General features: G+C 45.5%; 1 protein-coding gene across 1 annotated transcript; it reads left to right on the forward strand.

Moving 5' to 3' along the window:
* The first annotated feature begins 63 nt into the window (after positions 1-63).
* Positions 64-18525, forward strand: LOC122167431. The gene is made up of 29 exons (XM_042832025.1): positions 64-105; positions 349-500; positions 702-870; positions 1113-1221; positions 1721-1866; positions 2236-2361; positions 2704-2883; positions 3050-3277; positions 3795-3921; positions 4201-4400; positions 5116-5328; positions 6219-6364; positions 6902-7029; positions 7842-7971; positions 8289-8421; positions 8894-9046; positions 9455-9581; positions 9784-9995; positions 10720-10882; positions 11274-11356; positions 12134-12294; positions 12504-12657; positions 13024-13196; positions 13297-13375; positions 13594-14352; positions 14823-14932; positions 15298-15412; positions 15953-16090; positions 16840-18525. The coding sequence occupies exons 9-25, from the start codon at positions 3860-3862 to the stop codon at positions 13983-13985; spliced, it is 2709 nt and encodes a 902-aa protein (XP_042687959.1). The 5' UTR covers positions 64-105; positions 349-500; positions 702-870; positions 1113-1221; positions 1721-1866; positions 2236-2361; positions 2704-2883; positions 3050-3277; positions 3795-3859; the 3' UTR covers positions 13986-14352; positions 14823-14932; positions 15298-15412; positions 15953-16090; positions 16840-18525.
* Positions 18526-19022: the final 497 nt, after the last annotated feature.

Below are 19022 nucleotides of genomic sequence, written 5' to 3' on the forward strand. Positions count from 1 at the left end.
CGCCAGCGTTTCCTCTCAGTGGGCCCTGTCCACTTGGACACTATTGTCCTGAAGGCACTCCTTTCCCAGTTGCCTGCCCAGTTGGGACCCTGAACAACAGCACAGGTCTGACTTCACCAACAGGTTTCTCTTCTAGTCCACAGCAGTGGGGGGCTTTGTTGCTGGTGGCCAAGGTGGTGGATTTTCCCTTGGTCCCTGAAAGATAATTATACACTCAGTGAAGGCTGAGCCATGTCTATATGTTATCAGTGCAAATAGATGCTTACACCGCTGTGACTGATCTAAGGATGCTGTAGGGATGCTTCCATGTTTTCTGTCACTGAGCTGGAGTTCTGTTTTTGTTTTTAGGTGGTACCTCTCCAGAGAGCTGTGTGCCGTGCTATCCTGGGTCTTTCTGCGCTAGCATTGGTTTGAGTTCTCCAACAGGACCTTGTACTGAGGGATTTTACTGCCCAGCAAACTTCAGCTCCTTCAGCCCCACAGCATTTCTCTGCCCAAAGGTACTGCTCAGTGACATCAGGGCAGTGGAAGAGGTGGGTCAGCTCTGGACAGGTGTTTTCCTCTGTAGTAAAGCCTCCTACAGGCCTAATTGAAATGGTGATTATATCCACAGGGAATATTGCTTTGGTAATGCTGGGGTTCACCCTTTACACAGAACCTAAGTTTACTGCAGTATCCGTGGAATCCTTTATCATTGCCAGGGTCACTTCTGCCAGTTAGGAGCAGCTCACCCAACACCATGCCCTGCTGGGGAGTACCAGCCAGCCAGGGGCTCTGCGTCCTGCATTCCATGCCAGAGAGGATTCTACTGCCAGGAACTGGTGGCTGGAGACCCCAAGAGCTGCCCACCACATACTTACTGTCCTACAGGTATGCTGAAACTGGCACACCAGCTATGCCAAGGACTCAAACCTTGTGTGCCTCATTGTTGTGCCAGAGTTGTACAGACCCAGTGTCATCTTTATAGGCCAGGGAATGAGGAACTGGCAAAGCTGGCAACAAACATTGTGTTGTGCTGCCTTGCTTCCTGGGAGGCATTTATTACTCTGATATGGTTGTAGGGTCATGTCAGATCATAAGGTCTTCCTAGGATGTTTTATTTTCTGTGTCAGGCACACAGTTTCCTCAGACGTGTCCTGAAGGCACCTTTACTCCTCCAAATACGACTGGCCTCTGGAATGAGAAGCAATGCCTGCCTTGCTTACCTGGTCACTACTGCAGGTAATGACCATTCATTTCTATCTGGCACTTTTTCTACTACCTCCTAAGCCGCTCAGCATCCTTGCTGATCAGTCAACACTAAATTCTTCCCAGCTTATCTACCATCTGTGTCTCAGAGAACATAAGCATAACTCAGACACAGCTTTTGCATACAGAGCTGTGAACTTAGAGAGCTATTGCAAAGCAGTCTGACACTGTCATAGCATTATAAAGGAGCACCTAAAGGAGATAGGTAGGCAATGGTTGTGAAAACATGGACATAAGCCAGAAGGTTCAGCCCAGTGGAAAGTTGTTTGCAACTTTATCTAAAGCAATTTGCCCTCACGTTCATGGAATTTGAACTTAAAATTGTTTGGTTTGCTTCAGTCATCTGTGGTTTTCTAAGTGGAAAAAATGGGTCTATTTTTATCTCTCTTATCAGTGTAACCACTGCTCTGCTTCTGCACCAAATCTTTATCAGCAGGTCTTATGTAAATTCTTCTGGTTCTCTCTGCTCCAGGCGTGGACAGCTAGTGGGGAAATGTGCTGCTGGATACTTCTGCCTTGCTGGGAGCTCTCAGCCCACTCCACAGGGCCCTGGCTTTTCCTGGCACTTTCTGTCTGGATGCCAGTGGGGTCAGGCATGTGCTGGGCTGTGCCCTGCAGGTGAGAATCTTTGGAAGTGTCATAAGTGTATGTAGAGAGTTGCTTTTAACTAAGTAGAGAACATCTGTGGTCTTGCATAATATATGGTGATATCCACTTTGAGGTTGTCATGCTCATGTAAAAGCTCATCTGCTTTTACATCTTTCAACCAAAGAAGTTTGCTCAATGAAAGATGCCACCTTAAATCTGTGGTGCCAGATTGCTGGTCCAGAGATGTCTGAAGGCTGTTGATTTGGCTGTCAGTAGGCACAGAATCCCAATAGCTGCATAGATGTTAATCCTATGACAGGAGATGCTTGCTGAATCATTTTTTTCCCAGTAGAAGGCTTTTCTATTTTACTTTCATCCCTTCCCCGTCTATTTCTGCAGGTTTCTACTGCCTGGAGGGCTCTGAGTTACCTATACCATGTCCTGCCAATACTATTAGGGATGTTCCAGGGGCTGGGCAGAAGGAAGACTGCCTGCCCTGTCCACCAGGCCACTGGTGCAAAGCAGGTTGGAGTCTGGGATAATAATGAGGGGAGGGAATGAGATTTTCTTTGTGTGTATCCCTGACTGTTCAGACTAACTTTGGTATCAGACACTGCGCTTCGGATCAGTACTTGCCATGGGACGTGGTGTCTGTGATTCTGGAGTCAAAGCTAGTCTTCAAATAGCAATGTGTTCCACCTGCCAGAAGAGGGATTTGAACTGTCTTTTGTTTCTTGAATTGTGGCTGTAGATCATACTCTTACATACAGTGTTTTAGGAAGGACCCTGGTAGGATTCAGAAGAAAAAAAGGTGTTGCAACCACAGTGAAGAGGTGGCTCCTTAAAGCTGAATTTTCTGTTTGTTAGGAGACTCAGAGGCTTCTCCGTGTCCCTCAGGACACTATTGCTTTGGAAGTAATGGCAGTGACCAAGACAGTCTGTTGGCACCTCAGAAATGCCCTCCACATACTTACCGCAAGCTCCCAGGAGCTCAGAGCCTGACAGATTGCCAACCATGTCCTCCAGGCTATCACTGCCCTCTGTCAGGTAAGCAGCAAGTGAAATCAAATGCTTTCCCACCACTGGAGTTGATTACAGAACTCCCTGAGATGATATAGAAAGGGAGGGGTAACACTCATAGTGTGCTTACAGCTCTTCTCTAAACCCCCTCCTGGCCTTTCAGCCTCCCTTTCCTCATTTCTTCTCTTCCTAGCAGGTCTAACCAGTTTTGAGGATTATCCATGCCCGTTGGGATACTGGTGTCCTGGTAAAGGGGATGCTTTCTTTTGTCCACCTGGCACTTCCAGGGTACACCCTGGTGCAAAATCACTGGAAGAATGTGATCCCTGCTCAGCTGGCTACTACTGTCCAGACCCAGCACAGACAGGGCTGCCTAACACCCAAGGAGTACCTTGTGAACCTGGCTATGAATGCCCAGCAGGTGACATAATATGTTGTTCTATTTTATTTCTAGCTGTTTAAGCCCAGATGAGTGAAGAGTGCACAGCAGGCAGAGCCATGGCATATAGATGGCATAATGATCAGAGCCTCATCCTTGCAGCAGCCCTTGGTGGAAATGGCTCCTGATGGAGTGGCTTTAGAAGTGGATTTAGTAACCTGAAGCCTTTTCCTGGCTTTTGGCCTTTGAATTCCCATCTCCTCTTTCTCTGGCCTCCCTTCTTGTTCTCAGTTAGCTGGGATTCCAGAAGGAGGTGATCTGGGCCTAGAAAAGGAGCAGATATCTTTTGCTATCCAGGCCTTAAATATTCAGTTGTGTTAGCATTTCTTGCTTAACAGCAAATTGGTTCTGTGTGTCCTTTTGTGAGCAGTAGGAAAAGTGGAGTTTTTATGGACAGTAATATTTAACAAAGCCTTCTTGATCACTCTCTCCCCAGCACGTTCTCTCCTGTTCTGAGAATGCCACGTAAATCAATCACTGATTCTTCTTTTTTCACCAGGTTCAGTCAATCCAAAGCCTTGCAGGCCTGGCTCATACTGCAGTGCTCGCACAGCCGTGCCCTCCATGTGCCCTGCTGGATATTACTGTCCTGAAGGCTCATCAACATACAATAGCCCTGAGCAGCTGTGAGTACTTAGCATGGCTGGTGGAGCCAGCTTTGTTTTAAACTCTCTGAGGGACTTGTTTTAAACACAGGCTGCGTGCGTTGTACAAAAGTAAAGGGTATCTTCATAATCACACCTATGGATCTGGTGACTGCTAAGGCTGCTGGAGGATGGGTTATGAGCTGTATCAGTTAACCTGAGCCTGCAGCCAGATGAGAATCGTTTTTAATTTTGCACTGGTGGTTGATTGCAGAAGTCAGAACGTTTTCAGAGATTTTTCTTCCCTTTTCTGCCTTCCAGATGTGTGTTTCCCTATTACTGTCCCCCAGGCAGTGCCCACCCACTGCCCTGTGAAGGAGGATACATGGCTCTCAGCTCGCCTGGGCCAAGGGATTCCTTTGAGAAGTTCTGCAGAATCTGTGATGCAGGCAGCTATCGTAATGACTCTTTCATCTCTGCTCCCTGTCAGCCCTGCCCAGCAGGCTTCATCTGCCCACAAGGTAAATGTGGCTGCTATGGAGAAGTTGTGCAAGAAATAACTTCAGTGGTAACCAGAAAGCTCTGCGTGGGCAAAGCTCTCAATCCTCTACGGTTTTAAATCCCTGATGTGGGTTGTCATGTTGGTTGGTGGAGCATTTCTTTTGGTAGGTTGTTAGAAGTGAGAGAAATACATCAAAGATGGTTTGGATCTTGTTGTTCTTTCTCTCAGGATGACTTTGGCCCCCGCAAGCACTATTTTCTCTAATTTTGTGACTCAGCTGCAAGGCCAGGAGTTAATATGATGGAGTGTGAATGTAGGTGTTCAAATCTTGCTATGCGACAGCCAGTGTTGCATCCTGCTGGGTTAGGAGATAGGAGAAATCTGTGTACAAGCATTTGAAGGACTCCACTCATTGAGCTCCTCAGTAAAATGTAGTTGTGTGTGATCTGGTGCTGTAAAGCACGGGGGAAGATCGTGCCTGTCCACTTGAGCCTCTGGATTTGTCCAGTCAAATAACTGGGAGAAATGGATTTGGATGTTTATATATGAATAGGTTAATTTGGAACGTTGGATAATTTTACATATCCATGTGTATGTGTTTATATGTGTCTGCATGTACATCTATAAAGGTGCGTGTATAATTGGAACAGATGAGTGACTTTCTGCCTGTCCTAACACTTGCTCAGTTCCATAAGCAGTGTCTGTGTCTGAGACAGCCCCACCACCTTCTCTAGGCAGTGAGACTTACCACAAGAAGCCTTGTCCCGTTGGCTATTACTGCCCTCCCCTGGCATCTGCCCCTCTTCCCTGTCCCCCGGGGACCCATGGGAGCAACAGCTTGGCCAAGCATGTAGAGGATTGTCAGGCCTGTCCTGCTGGCACCTTCAATCACCTTCCTGCTCAGGCTGCCTGCTTTCCCTGTGGCAGCTCCTCTTCATCACAGTCAGGTGAGTTGCTGTTTTTGAGCGAAGCTTTGCCTGCAGTTAAGAGAGAGCCTAACAAGAAAGTTACCTACAAATGTGATTTTTTTTTCACATGCTTCCCCAATGGACTGCGAGTTTTGGGATCTTCATGATGCTATGTGTGCTAACAGTGCCCACCTGCTCTTCTTCTGCCCTGCTTAGAGGATGGAAGATTCCATTTTCTAAGTTATATTTTGTTCTCCTGTACTCTGTCAGCCAAGGGGTTTTGATCTCAATTCTTTCAAAGGAAGGAAGAGATGAGCAACCCCACTAATTCTTGCTCTGTCATTGCCTTGAAAGCAGTGGAGTGCTTTTGCCTTGAGTTGCAGAACTTGCTATACGTGCAGCTGTGATTTTGAGACAAAACTGGGCAGTGTAACCATGTCCAGCTGAGACTGATAAAGCAGGAAAAGACTGGAAAAGGAGAGGGTGAGAAGCTAAGTATACAGTAGAGAGTGTAGTACTCTACCAACATTTCAAGTGAAGTGGATTTAATAGTGTTAAGGCACAAAGCCACTGCTAAGAGGGGCTCAGCAGCCTTGACTGACTGAGTCCTTATCCTATCTAGTGGCTTAACATATAAATTGGCGGAGTGTTTGTCAAAATGCCACTGCTGCAAGTTCCTGGATGGGTCTTTCTGCCCTTCTTTCTAAATGAATGCTTTGAAAATGGTGTAACGATTGTGGTGGTAGAGCAAAAGGTAGATTGGCTCAGTTCTGCTGTGATGGTGGGCAAGCAAACTCCAGGTGTGCCACTACAAGCAGTGTGATTTGGTCAGAGCACTCAGCACTGGAACTGCTCCTTTACTGTGGGCACAGATTTTGCCAGCTGTATTCCCTACCTTGATTTCCACTCCAAATCCATCTTCCTCTCAGGTGCTACCAGCTGTACCTGCCATGGGTTGAACCGGGCTTTCCAGCACTCAGATGCCTCCTGTATCTGCCAGGCAGGTTACATTTACTATGATGAGCGAGGCAAGGAAAACTCTGACAGCAACAGTGATCAGGACTGCCGACCTCAGGTAAACCTTGGCTCCAAAATGAATTTGTTGCGTGACATGTGAGTGAGAGAGTAGTTCAGTGCTTTGGGCACTGCCTCAGCATCTGTGAGCAATCGCAGCTCAGATCACTGAACTGCTGCAGACACAAGAAAGTGCTTTGGCTGCTTTGTTTGGTAGGCATGACCCTTCCTTGTGATATAATGTCACTTGTCTCCTTTCATGGAATCTTGCAAGGCTAAATTCAGTAAGAGCCAGTGGCAAAAGATCTTTCTATGCAAAGACAATGGGGAGCAGCTAAAGCATCTCAGATGACTGATGCAGGAATTTAAGCCTCTGTGTTTTCAATACGGAATTCTCCATTAGGGCTGGTTGAGGAGTTTGGATGGGAAGTGAACTTGCCCTGGTCTTTTTCATTGCTTTTCAAGTTGCCCCTTAATGCCCCTTGTTGCATTGCCATTACATTGTGTGTCAGTGACAAGTGGAGAATTTTAGGGGTGCTGCTTCTCTGCTGAAACACTTGAGCTTATGTGACACGGATTGGATGTGCTGGTTTTCCAGGTGGACGAGCTCTGTGCTCCTGGAGAGATCCGTTTAGCATCTACACGCCGTTGTGTTTCTCCTGAGCAATATGACTGCTCTCCATCTTGTGGGCCTGCAGGTGGAGAGGTCAATGCAGAGCTGGGCATGTAAGTCTCAGCAGCCACTCATTAAGGAACGCTTCACAATGAGTTCTGACTGGCTACGTTACTGATCCCATGAGGTCATTTCAGGGTAGGACTTTGGGAGGTGCTTTTGAGAAACTTTCCATTGCTGGAGCTGCTCTGTGTGGAAATATTGGCCTTCAGACCTCGTTCGTTGGCCTCATTCCTCAACCTGTGTTTTGAAAATTACCTGGAGGTTTTTGTGTGTTTGGGTGGAGACAACAGAATGGACACAGAGTGATAAGGTAGGGCTGGACAAAGTTCCCTGAAGGAGACCTTTCCTGCATACCTCAGGTTGAGCCCCCCTTGAGTTTTAGAGCAGAAATGAGTCCTAATCCCACCTTTTAGTGCTGACAGAAGCATTGAAACTAATGTTTGTCATATTCTTTTTCCTCTTTTTTTATCCTCTTCCTGACATGGATAGCCCAAAAATCTAGTGGATTAAAATCATATTGTCACTTTCTACCAGTTTTTGAAAACAGAACTCTGGGAAGAATACATAACTCTGCTCCAGTACTGACACTGACCTCTATTAGAGGACAACAGAGGCTGTGTAGGAGAGTGGTGTATCACATTTTGGCCTGTTGTGTGGTCCTTAGATTAAGGAAAAAGCATTGAAAAGCAACTACAGTACTGGATGAGCTGAACTGTGAGTTTGGTCCACCTTATTTACCATGAATATAGAGTAGCCCATTCACTGTATGGATTGTAAGTGAGATTGAGGCTAGCTTGGCCCTCAACATATTGTAGCTGTATACTTGTGGATTGTAAGTAATGAGAATCTTTTTGCTGTGCAGATGTCACTGCAAACAGTACATCTCTGCTGAGGAGCTCTGTGACCAAATGTGTTTGCTGAGAGCCCCACGGATCTCCTTGGGATTTGGCATCAAGAGAGAGCTGCTTCTGAGGGTGGGCGATGGAGTCAGGGTAAGTGTGGATGAGGTACTGCTCTGTCACCTCTCTGTGAGCCTGTAAAGAACATTTATAGATTGCATTTAGATAAAGGGACCCTGGGAACTGATGTTACAAAGCTGTGAGCAGAGAGAAAGAACAGAGTCTTACCACATCTCATAACCCAGAGTAGGGACTAGGCAAGAGATGGGCACGTTAATGAGAAATGATGTTGTGGCAGAAAGCCTCGCTAGAGCAGTGTTGCACAGCTGATGGTAGTGTTGATTACAGAGCAGGGTTTGAGTCCAGGGTTGCTTGTACCAGTGATCAGTGTTCCCTCCTGCTTTTAATAGGAAGTGACAAATGTTCTGGGCCCAGATGAACATGTTCAGAAGAGCCAGAGGGTGCATTTGGTTCTGTTTAATCCCAGTGGAGTGCTAGGTTTCATTGTCTCCAGCATGGATATCTTGGATGCATTTCTCTCAGGTAAGGCTTGAGAGCACCTTGAGATGAGCCTAATTCCCCACAGGCTAAGCTGTCAACTTTCTTTCAAGTCATCACAACAAGTGGGCAGCAGTTTGGCACAAAGGGAATTCAGTGTCAGACAGCCCAAACTATTTACAAAGTGGAGAGGGATCTCTTTCTTTCTGGGACTAAACAACAGGAGCCCTCACTGCTATATAGTTAGCTCTCTGGGAAAAAGGTCAAATTAAAATGATTTTGGCCTCCCAAGGAGCTAAAAGAAAACTCCCTTCAGTGGCTCATCTGTCAGTTTGCATGTACTGGCTCTTGATTCCAATTGCTCCCAGTGCATGGTAATGTCATTTAGAAATAGAGCTCGGCCTTGTGAGCTCAAATCACTTACAGATACAAAATAAAAAGTTCTGCATTGCCAGGGGTTAGGAGCTTTCATATGCTGCTCCTTTACTTACTGTTTTTTTTCTGTTGCCTGTGGCAGGAGAGTTTTCATCAGATGAGTTGGAGCAGAAAGGTCATCGAGTCCAGAGGGCTGTCTTCAAAGATATCCATGCCTTGCCCCTTGTCCCTAACCCAGTGGTATGTTTGGAAGCAGGAGACACAATCCTTTTTCAGCTTAGCATCAATTCTCACAGTGAGTGAGTTGTGTGGGTAAATACATAACAAATATAAAATGCTTTTTGCTGATAGATATATGTGTCCAGACGTGTTTGCAGCAGTGACTGTGCATTTGGTAGTACTGCATGTACGAGCACATTCCTTCACCTCCCAGTCACCCTTGCCTTCAAGGGATTCATGATCTTTAGTCTGGCTCTGCCAGTGACTCATCTGACGTTTTTTACATTTTGGCTGGATTTCTGTAGACTACAGATAATACAGTTCCTCTGTCAGAAGAGCAGTGTGTTTGCTGGGGAGTAATGCACCCTTCAAATAAATGAGTTGACACTGTAGGGCTCTGTAAAATAAATCCAATTTGAAGCCAGCATCAGCTGTCCTAACTGAAGCGAGTCAGAGTTGCTGACATTGTGCCAACACTTCCCAGATCGTGCATCCAGCCACTACCCTGTTTATCAGAAGCAGCATCTTTATAACAGCAACCCTAGCTGGGATTATGGAGCCTTCCGAAGGCTGGACCACCTCATCCAGGAGACTCACCTCAACATCTCCTGGTAATATCTGGTGTGACTGATAGTGTGTGTGCTAGGTGTAGAACTTGGGAGCAAGTCTTGCACAGAAGCACTGGGACCTTGGCAGTGGATAGCATGTGGAAATGCAGAAGTATGGTGTGTTTAAGTCCATGTATTCAGCTGTCATCCCTGCTGTAAGCTGAAGGACAGTTGGATCAGTCGGTGCCTTCCTTCTCCCTTCTAGGTTTGCCCATGTTTTCCTGGAGTCTGGGACATTTGTATTCAGGGATAAGACCATTCAGGAGCACTTTTTGATTGTGACTGTGAACGAAGCAAATGTGGGCTGTGACCCCAGAGATGTGTCCTTCCAGCCCTCTTCACTGTTCCAGCTGGCCAGACATGGGATTTTGAAGCAGCAGGAGCTGAACTTAGCTCCTAACTGGGCTTCCATTATAGGTACAGCCAAAATGCTGTGATATGTTGAACTCTGATGCTTAGCTGTAGCTTTTATTGTACCTTCTTGGGTGTGTTTAAACCAGCATTTATTTAGAAATACCATCAAACCACTGTCATTTTCAATTCATTTCCTCTGTGGAGTTTCCTTTCCCAAAGGTTGCTGCTCTCTAGCCAAGAACCTGCTTGTGTAGGAGCCAAAGGGGGAGAGAAGGAGCAGTTACATTTCTACCCACACCCTGCTTGAAGAATTCAAGTAATTGAGAACTTTGTTTCCCTTGGCATGAGAGCAGAAAGTGTATGTTTCCATGATAAACTAAACTGGAATTAAATGCATCATTGAAAAGTTCACTGAAGGCTAACCACAAGGGCAGTTAAGGTCTTTCCCAAAGCCCTGTCTCTGTGAAAGTGCTCTGCCCATGCCAGTCTCTTGTCCTTCATTCAGAGGACAGCAAAACAGTAGAATTGATGCAATGGTTTGCAGGCATGAGCTTTGGTTCTGTCACCTTCAGATGCATGCACTGAAACTGCTTTGTCTCCTTGCTCACATGCAACACAGATCAAGGAGGGAAGGAGCAGAAGCCCGTGTCGTGAAGATGAAAGTTGTTAAATGTCTGGTTTCTGTGGGAAGGAGAGCACTGAGTAAAAGCGTAAGGGGAGACTGTGCTGTTGATGCACGCTGCTTCCTGTGTTTTTCACTTCTTGCCATCCATCTTGGTTTTCCCAGCGGTGCTCTTCATTCTGGGCTTCCTAATTGTGCTGCTGACAACCCTGGCTATTGTGCTGCAGCCCACTGTTCCTGTCCTCAGTCCTCTGAGGAGCTGGAAGCCACGATGGAGGAGCCTGGGTGAGCCGCACATCCCACCAGAGTACATCCTTCTTAAAGAAAGGTGAGCTGCCTTAGCATGGTGGATAATCAGGAGCTTGGACCTTGACAGTACAGTCGTGTCCTCTTGCAGTTACTGTGTGATATACCCAGTGCTGAACTCCTTGCAAGCACTGCACAGATTCAGTTTCTAACTGTATGGAAAGTTCACAGTGTTTCCCAATAGTATTCCAGCTCTCTTCCAGCATGGTGTATGACAGCTCTGTTGTGTCTTCTGCAAAGAATACTGCTCTAAGAATTGCCTGGCATGCTCTTCTTCTCTGTGTTTTGAATCTAGAGAAGTGGCACCTTCTGCTTGAACTGGGGTAGCAGTCCTGCAGTGCCTGGTTTTAGTGAGGTGAATCTCTATGTCACATACAGAGATGCTCTTCACCATCTTCTTTCATTGCCTCTAGCCTTCTGTACTATCAGATGCTTGGTCCTCGTGGTTCTGGAGGAGATGCTGCCTTTGGAGAAAAAGGAGCTGTGCATAATGAAGGTGAGGTGTTGTACCAGTTCCAGGCTTCTCCCTTTGGCTTTTGTTACACTGGTATAATAATTTTGATTCCTGCTTCCCCAGAAACGTGCACATAAGTGGTCACTTTAACTGCTGTGCACTAGTATGCAGACATCTACATACACACAAGCACGTATTTCTATTTTAGATTCATTTAATCTCTTCATCTGAGGTCTGTAAGCTCCTGTTGTGGGGATGGATCAGTGTTTTCTTCTCTAGATGGTAGGAGGGCAAGTGACCAGCCCTGAAAAATCATTTAGAACACCAGTGTGTTCAGATGACTAATGAAGAAAATTAAAATCTTTAAAACAATTCCCTGGGTTATTCTGTTGCTTATTCTATTTTCTGAACACACGTGACTCGTGGGCCTTTTTAGCCTTCAAGGCATGACTTCATCCTTGGGATTTCTGGATGTTCACAGAGCAGAGCACACGCAGAACCCAGCAGATGGCACTATGTATTGGTGCTGAGAGCATCTGGTGGATGAAGTACCACTCAAAGCTGTAAATACAGCACAGAAGTAGCAACCTGACAGCTTGCTGGGCAACTTAGAGGTTGATAGTAACGCTGTGTCATCCTCCCCTTACTAAGGAGCGAGACCTTCTCTTACACAGCATGCCTCAATTGTGTTGTGTTTGTGTTTCTTCACAGTACACAAAAAAAACTGTTGCCTCCTATGGACAGTCATTGCCCCTAGGGAAATACCTTAGAATAGATCTGTGGCCAGTGGTCAGTCATGAGGCTTACCTTGTGTTTCAGAAGGATGCTGTGCAGTCAAAGACCTGGAGGATTTCAGTGTTCGCACTCTGTACGATAAGTTGGAAGATCAGAATTTGCACCTGGCAGCTCAGCTGGCAAAGCACAGGAGGGATGTGTTGGTGTTTTACAATGGAATCAGCCAGCAGCTTCAAGGTCTCATGGTCAGTGTGAAGAAAGAACTGTGGGAAAGCGGGTCTTGAAACTGAAGCTTGCAAGTGGCAGTTTAGTGAATGATAGGTCTTGCTCCCTGCTGTCCCCTTTTTTGGTATAAAATAGTTTATGCTGATCTCTAGTTTGGTGTGAGAGACAGAAAGTGAAATGGATGGATTTTGAGGCTTTTAAAGAATAATTACTGCTTTGTCATAAACAGGACATGGTGCAAGCACTGGATGCTGAGGGCCTGAAAATCCTTACCAGGCAAAGGGTTTGTGGGCATAAATCTGCAGACAGCAGCTGGGCAGCAGTGGGCATGGAGCAGTGTGAGGAGCACTGCAGCAACAGCTTCTATGCAGCAGGGCAGGCAGGTAAGAGAAGCACCACGCAGAGCAAAAGAGAAGTGGAGTGTGAGGGAATGTTTAAAAACAGCTCATATCAATGAGATTGTGCCTTCATTCAGTAAGAGCTGACAGCCTGTCTTCACATGAGTTCAGTGATGATACAGTCCTGCCAGCTTAGGAATGGGTGAGCAGAGAGTTACAGCACCCTCCCAAAATTACAGCAAAGCATAATGAATGCAGTGCTATCTGATCACCTTCCCAGGAGGCGTTTTGGAGCGTTCTTATGGGATTTCCAAAGAAAGATGTCTGTTTTTAGATTTGCTCTGGTGGTGATAACAGTTTTTTGTGTGTTCCTGTAGCAATCCATTTGAATCACTTGTTGGGTTCCATTAGGTGCACTGCAGCAAGAGGCAATCGAATTGATGAAAGCATTGGAAATCCTGCTTGGGAGAGCTCAGCCTAAGAACATGAAACGAGAGATGGAGCAGCAGGTCCATGGACAGGACATGGTGGCAGTTTTACCCTCACTGCACAGTGAAAGTAAAGTAAAAGTAGTGGAAGGGCAGGTAAGCTGCAGATGTTTGCTATTGGGCCATCCTTCACCTTTATGCTTTTTTTTTTCCCCCACCTGCCCATTTCTTTAACTCTTAGGCCTTCTTTGTTCAGGGTTATAAGCTGCCTGAGCAAGAAGAGCTCTTCCGTAGGAGGGGTGATGTCTTCAGCTTCCCTGTGCATGAAGAATGCAGTAAGTGTGCCATGGTGCTCTTCAAAGATGGTGGTAGGAGACTGCCTCCTTGAAGCCTACAGACTCCCTTACACCTCATTCTTAAGCAACCACTTGGAAGGAAGAGATTGAGTGTCAAGGAGTAAATTAGAGGTGACAGGCAGCTGTCCTGTGCAAGAGAGCAAGATGGAGCATCCAGCTGCATCACTTACCTCAATAGCTGCCTTTTTCCTTTTCAGAGAAATGCTTAAGAGGCAATTCCACAGAGGATATGAGGAGTACCCTCATCCCCATGGATCCAGCCACTTTGTCACCTCACCAGTTTGTGGTGTACCGCTTTGGCTGTGCAGTGGTGCACCTGTTAACCAAGGCCTGCTCATGTCCTGCTTTGGTGCTCATGCTGGCTCAGTCCATTCCTGCCCAAAGTCCAGATCAAGCTCTTCTCCCAGGCTTTGGAGACTCCTACTACGATGCCATTGATAAGAACCTGTATGTGCATGCAGCAAGGCTGGAGGATGCTGGGGAGCTTATTGCTGTCCTGCTGAACACTGTGGCATGGATTGCAGCAGGTAGGGCTGTGATGAGGAGTGTTTATCCCATGGGAACAGCACTGCTTGGCTTTCACTGCTGAAATGAGCTCTTGTATTGAGATACCCAATTAAATATCTGCTTTTCTTTTTTCCAGGGTCCTGTTCACAAAAGCAGGCAGGATTTTATGAATCCTGTGAGCACTGGATTTCCTCTTTGTAGCAGGAAATTTGTGCCTTGGATAAGGGTTATACTAGAATCTGTTATTCTGCAAGCACAAGAGAACTGTTCCTTCAGTGTTCTGACTTAAAACAGTTTTGCTGTCAACAAATGTGACTTATTCCTTTTGCTTTGCTTTAGGTTGTCCCTCAGCTGGCACTGCTCATTCCTGCTTTATGATGGAGCTCAACAGAGCTATTGTGGTTCTCGCCAATGCCTTCTTCCAGGTTTCATTGGGGATAGCAGACAAGGTATGTAGGGTGATTTCCTCTAATGGCAGTGACTACTCCTTGAGGTGTTATTGGGCAGAAATAGATTCTCCAGTTTATAAGGTGGATTTCTACTACTTTTTTTTTTTCCTACTTCTACATCACTAGTGCAATTAGAGGTGTTAAGATTAGATAGATGTAATATGAAGCAGAAATGGGGAAACTCTTCAGGTGTACAGAGTTTGAGTAATGCCTCCTTGAGAAGGGATTCATCTGCGCTGCTTGTGCACTGGCATCTTAAACAGTAAAGGATTTAAGATCTACAGCTAAGTCTGGCTTCCTAGGATAGTTGATGACCAGAAACCGTTCACTAGAAAGGAGCCAGCTTTTGTCAGTTTGACTTGTTAATTTGCCTGCAAAACTTAGCAGATGATGTTTGGGGATTGTGATGCTCTCTCTGTGCACTGTTTGAATGTGTTGGGTTTCATGTGTTTTTTTGGCTCCAACTTCAGGACCCCTCAGGCTCATCTGATTGCTTTGACATTCAGAAAGTGCTCAAAGAACTTCTGAGCATCAGAGTAGTACCACATCCCCGTGCGAAGGGAAAAGCCCTGGGTGAAAGGTACAGTGGATCAACACATTACTGCTAGTGAAATAAAAACATCCACTTCATGTACAATGATCTGCTTTGGACGGTGATGTGTTACTGTTCTGTTCTGGGTGACAACACGTTGTTTCTCTCAAAGTTCGCAAGGATGCAGGCTGCAACAGCCCCCTCTTCATCAGACCTTGGTTAAAAGTCTTTCACAGACTCAGAATTACTTGGAGATATAGGATGAGACCATTCCTGTACATCCAATGCCATCCTGTACATTTTTCTTTTCAGAAAAGAAAGCGATAAAATATGGGGTGTACTTCTGTGAAATGCTCCCTTTCTTATTTCCAGAAATTTCTTCCTGAAATTTGTGTTGTTTCTCTTCCCATTAGGGTGTCTGGACTGCAAAAGTACCAGTGCCTTCATCTGCCACAGGGGACCCTAGACAGGATGGGAAATTCACAGAGAAGTGACTATAGCAGGAATTCAGACTCCTCTTCTGCTAAGGTCAGTCATTTGTATTTTTGTTTCTTTTCTAACAGTTGTCCATCAACAGCTTTAGAACTATACCAGATGTTTTGAGTGCACAGGGAAAAACAAACAGTCTAGTGTTTTAGGAAGTCAGTAATGTCTGTTGTCTTTCAATTCTCGCCCTATACAAATTGGCAGTAGTCATCAAATATCCCAAATTATGTGCATGTCTCTAAATATCTTCAGAGAGTCCTAATTCAGAAAGTATGAAGTTCTTATGCTCTCGAGATGAACACCTGAACTTCAGACTAATTTTTGACAGTCTTATTCAACCTAAATCTGACAGGCACATTTCATTGATTGGCCCATGTTTGGAAAGGAGCATCACCTCTGCCTCTCTCTCTGTTAAGGCACTGCTAAGGATTTGCTTTCAGTGAGACATCTCCATGACTTGCTGTTATGACATGACCTCTCCTCAGAGTTGGCATGCCTATCTGCCTACCCCTAGGAGTGACCCCAGCTAGAGGATGCTGCTGTTGTAGAATGTTTGCTGTTCTCCTATTTTGTGTTCTCTAGCTGGAGGTTACACAACTGGAGGAGAGGCTGGATGAACTAAATGAGGCGTTTGTTGAATTGACAGTGCAGGCCATGAGTCTGCAAGAAGATGGGGATCTGTTGGAGAAAGAGCTGAGAACACAGGAGGAGTCACTTGTGGTATGAGTTGTCTTCTACTGGGTCATCTTCCACCAGCCCCAGGGCAATGGCCACAGCTCCTCACCTTCATGTAGGTGTATGCCTGTGTGATTCAGCTTAGCGATACCGTAGAGGTGAAAAGGGTACACAAGAGAGTTGTTTATGTTGATTGGTTACATGCACACCCAAAGCCCCACGAGTTCCAATATCTTCAGTTGGAGGAGGCAGATTTTTCCCTTTAGCATAAAGGGTAGCAGGAAGGAACAAACAGCTTGAATCAAATGATTCGCTTCATAGGCAGAACTTGGGAGCCAGGACTCCCCTGGCCTCGTCTCCATGTGTGACACTGGATAATTGTGGTAAATTTTTTGTTCATTAGTCTCTCCACTTATTTTTTAAAATACACTGTGTAAGCTACAATAATAAGCAAATTCATTGAGACATATGAAGAGTCCTAGAATCACCAAGGTTGGAAAAGACCTGCAGGATCACGCAGTCCAACTGTCCGCAGCAATGTGGTGGAAAGCAAAGGATTTGATTTAATTAGAGGAGGGTTGCATTATTTTGAAATTGATACTGTGGGCTTTGCAAAGGCCTAAGGGTGCTGTCAGCAATGCGCAGTGCAGCTTGTCCCATGCTCCTGTATAGGCAGTGCATAGTGCTGGCAGCAGTTGATTCTGTCCCAGATTTTTGCTCCTTGGTGGCATAGGTATTGCTTGATGCTGTCCAATGAATTTACACCCTGTTTTTGTTTTGATTTTGTGTAATAGACTGCAAGCAAGAAAGAAGCGTGGGGAGCTCAGCGGTATTCTGAAATGTTAGATTCTTGGGCCACAAAGAGGGATGAAGCCTTGCTGCTGGAAGTAGAGAGGAACTGCATTGCTCAGAGGATCGAAGAGATAGAAGCCCAACTATTGCATCTTCAAAGTACACAAGCCAGCAGTTCACTTCCTTGAGGAACCTAATTTGAAAGGCAATGGCTACAGCATTGATGTGTATGTAATTAGGGAGGCACATGATCAATTATCTTGTGGATAATTCATATTTGTTGGGTTTTTTAGTTGATTGAAGTATACTAATGCTCAGCTATCAATAATGTGTAGGCGTGAGGGATAAGCTGAGGTTCTTAACATTTTTCACTAATTTTAGTTTCTGTTTTAAGTCAGTAAAGCAGAAATGATGTGAAGCCACTAATGGCCCCTACTTAATGTGTTCTCTATAGCCTCTGACATCTGACATCAAGGGTATTTTTGAGGATCTTTTAGGTACAGTTTAGAGCCTTACTTCTAAGTCTTGCCCAGCATCTCCACACTGCTATGCATGTTTTCAGTGTAATCTTACTGATCTCAATGAGGTGTGAGTACACTTAAATTATTCCCTGTAGTGATGACTGCAGCAATTTGTGTAGCTTCTGGTATAGCTTCCTGCTCCATCTCTTTCTGCACAGCTTTCCTTAGTTCCAGGTGAAGTAGAACAACATAAAATTGCTTGACTGTGAGCCAGTACAATGCCTGGGCAAACCACACAGGTAGGCTTCAGCCAGCTATTTCCAACAACAAAGCCAGTTCTCTTTTCATTCTGCAGTATTTACTGAATTGCTTAGGCGTGAAGAAACTTGTGTACCTGCTCTTTCCTGGTTCCTAAACACAAATCTGTCCTTACTCATTCTCCCTTAGCAGAGTGTATTAATTAGAGGGTGAGACTTCAATACCAAGGAGCCCAGACAGAAGCCCTCGACTCTGGTCTCGCTTACTGGTGTCTCTGGTGGATCCAGAGAAACTTCATGTTCTTTTTCTCTCACCTTCTCATTTTGCTGTTTACAAGTTTTCTGAGCTTGCTCTCAGAAGCAGAAGGTTTGTTTTGGTTCCTTTGCAACCTCACCTTGGGAAAATTCAGTTATTTGCTGACACTTTGAAGGGCCTTTAAGGAAATGAGAGGATTTATGGAAGTCAAATATACCTATTGGCAAACACTATGAAACAGTGGGATTTTCTTTCCTAGATTACAGCAGTGTAAAGGCTGCATTGCTCTCCTTATTGCTTTCTTCTTTTACGTTATCAGCAGATACTTTTATAACAGTACGCTGCTGTCTCTGTAATATCCACAGGAAAACATCTAGATAGGTGGTGAAGTTACCTCTGCGTGCTCTGTGTGTTATATTTTTAAAAGGCAGACTGGGAGGCATTAGCAAATAAAATGTGTCAGTTTTTCATTGCAACAGTTTTCTCATGGAAGTAACTTTCTGCTTTGGATTGAAGCAAATGTATGTGTGTAGAATTCTGCTGGCAGTTCTCTCTTTTCCCCATTGTGGCTTTCTTAACAAATGCACTTCAGCTATAAGTAAACTGCTTTGGGCTTCAGAATGTGTTGGTTTTTTTCCCCCACAAAATGAAAAAGTGTTAATGAAAAGTCCAGAGTTCCACATGATGTTACCTTTCATGTTCTGTTGGTAGTTACTAGAGGAAAAGAAGAAACAAATGAAATTGGACAAGGCTGAGTGCAAGATGCTGCACTTGAGTCAAGCTCATCCCAGGTAGGATTACAGACTGGGAGAACTCCTTGAGAGCAGCCCTGCAAAGAAGGAGCTTTGGGTCCTGATGGATAAAAGCGGGACATAAGGCAGCAGTGTGTGCCTGCAGCCCAATAGGGGTGCTCTGGTACCCATAGAAGGGTTGTCCTTATCTGCAGTGCTGTGTCCAGGTCTGGGGCCCCTGTACAGGAGGGATGTGGAGCTGGAGCAGGTCCTGGGGAGGGCCTCGAAGATCATCAAAGTCTGGAACATCTCTAGGAGCTCCAGAAAGGTTGAGGTAGTTGGGCTTGTTCAGCTTGGAGAAGAGAAGGCTCCAGGTAGACCTCATTGCAGTCTTCCATTAGGTGAAGGGAGCTTTAAGCAGGAGAGGGACCAACTTTTTTTACACAGTCTGACAGTGATAGGAAGAGGCAGAATGGCTCT

Source organism: Centrocercus urophasianus, unplaced genomic scaffold (genome assembly GCF_019232065.1).
Source record: "Centrocercus urophasianus isolate 14NV4802_14NV808 unplaced genomic scaffold, USGS_Curo_1.0 seq_37, whole genome shotgun sequence".
Lineage (NCBI taxonomy): Eukaryota > Metazoa > Chordata > Aves > Galliformes > Phasianidae > Centrocercus > Centrocercus urophasianus.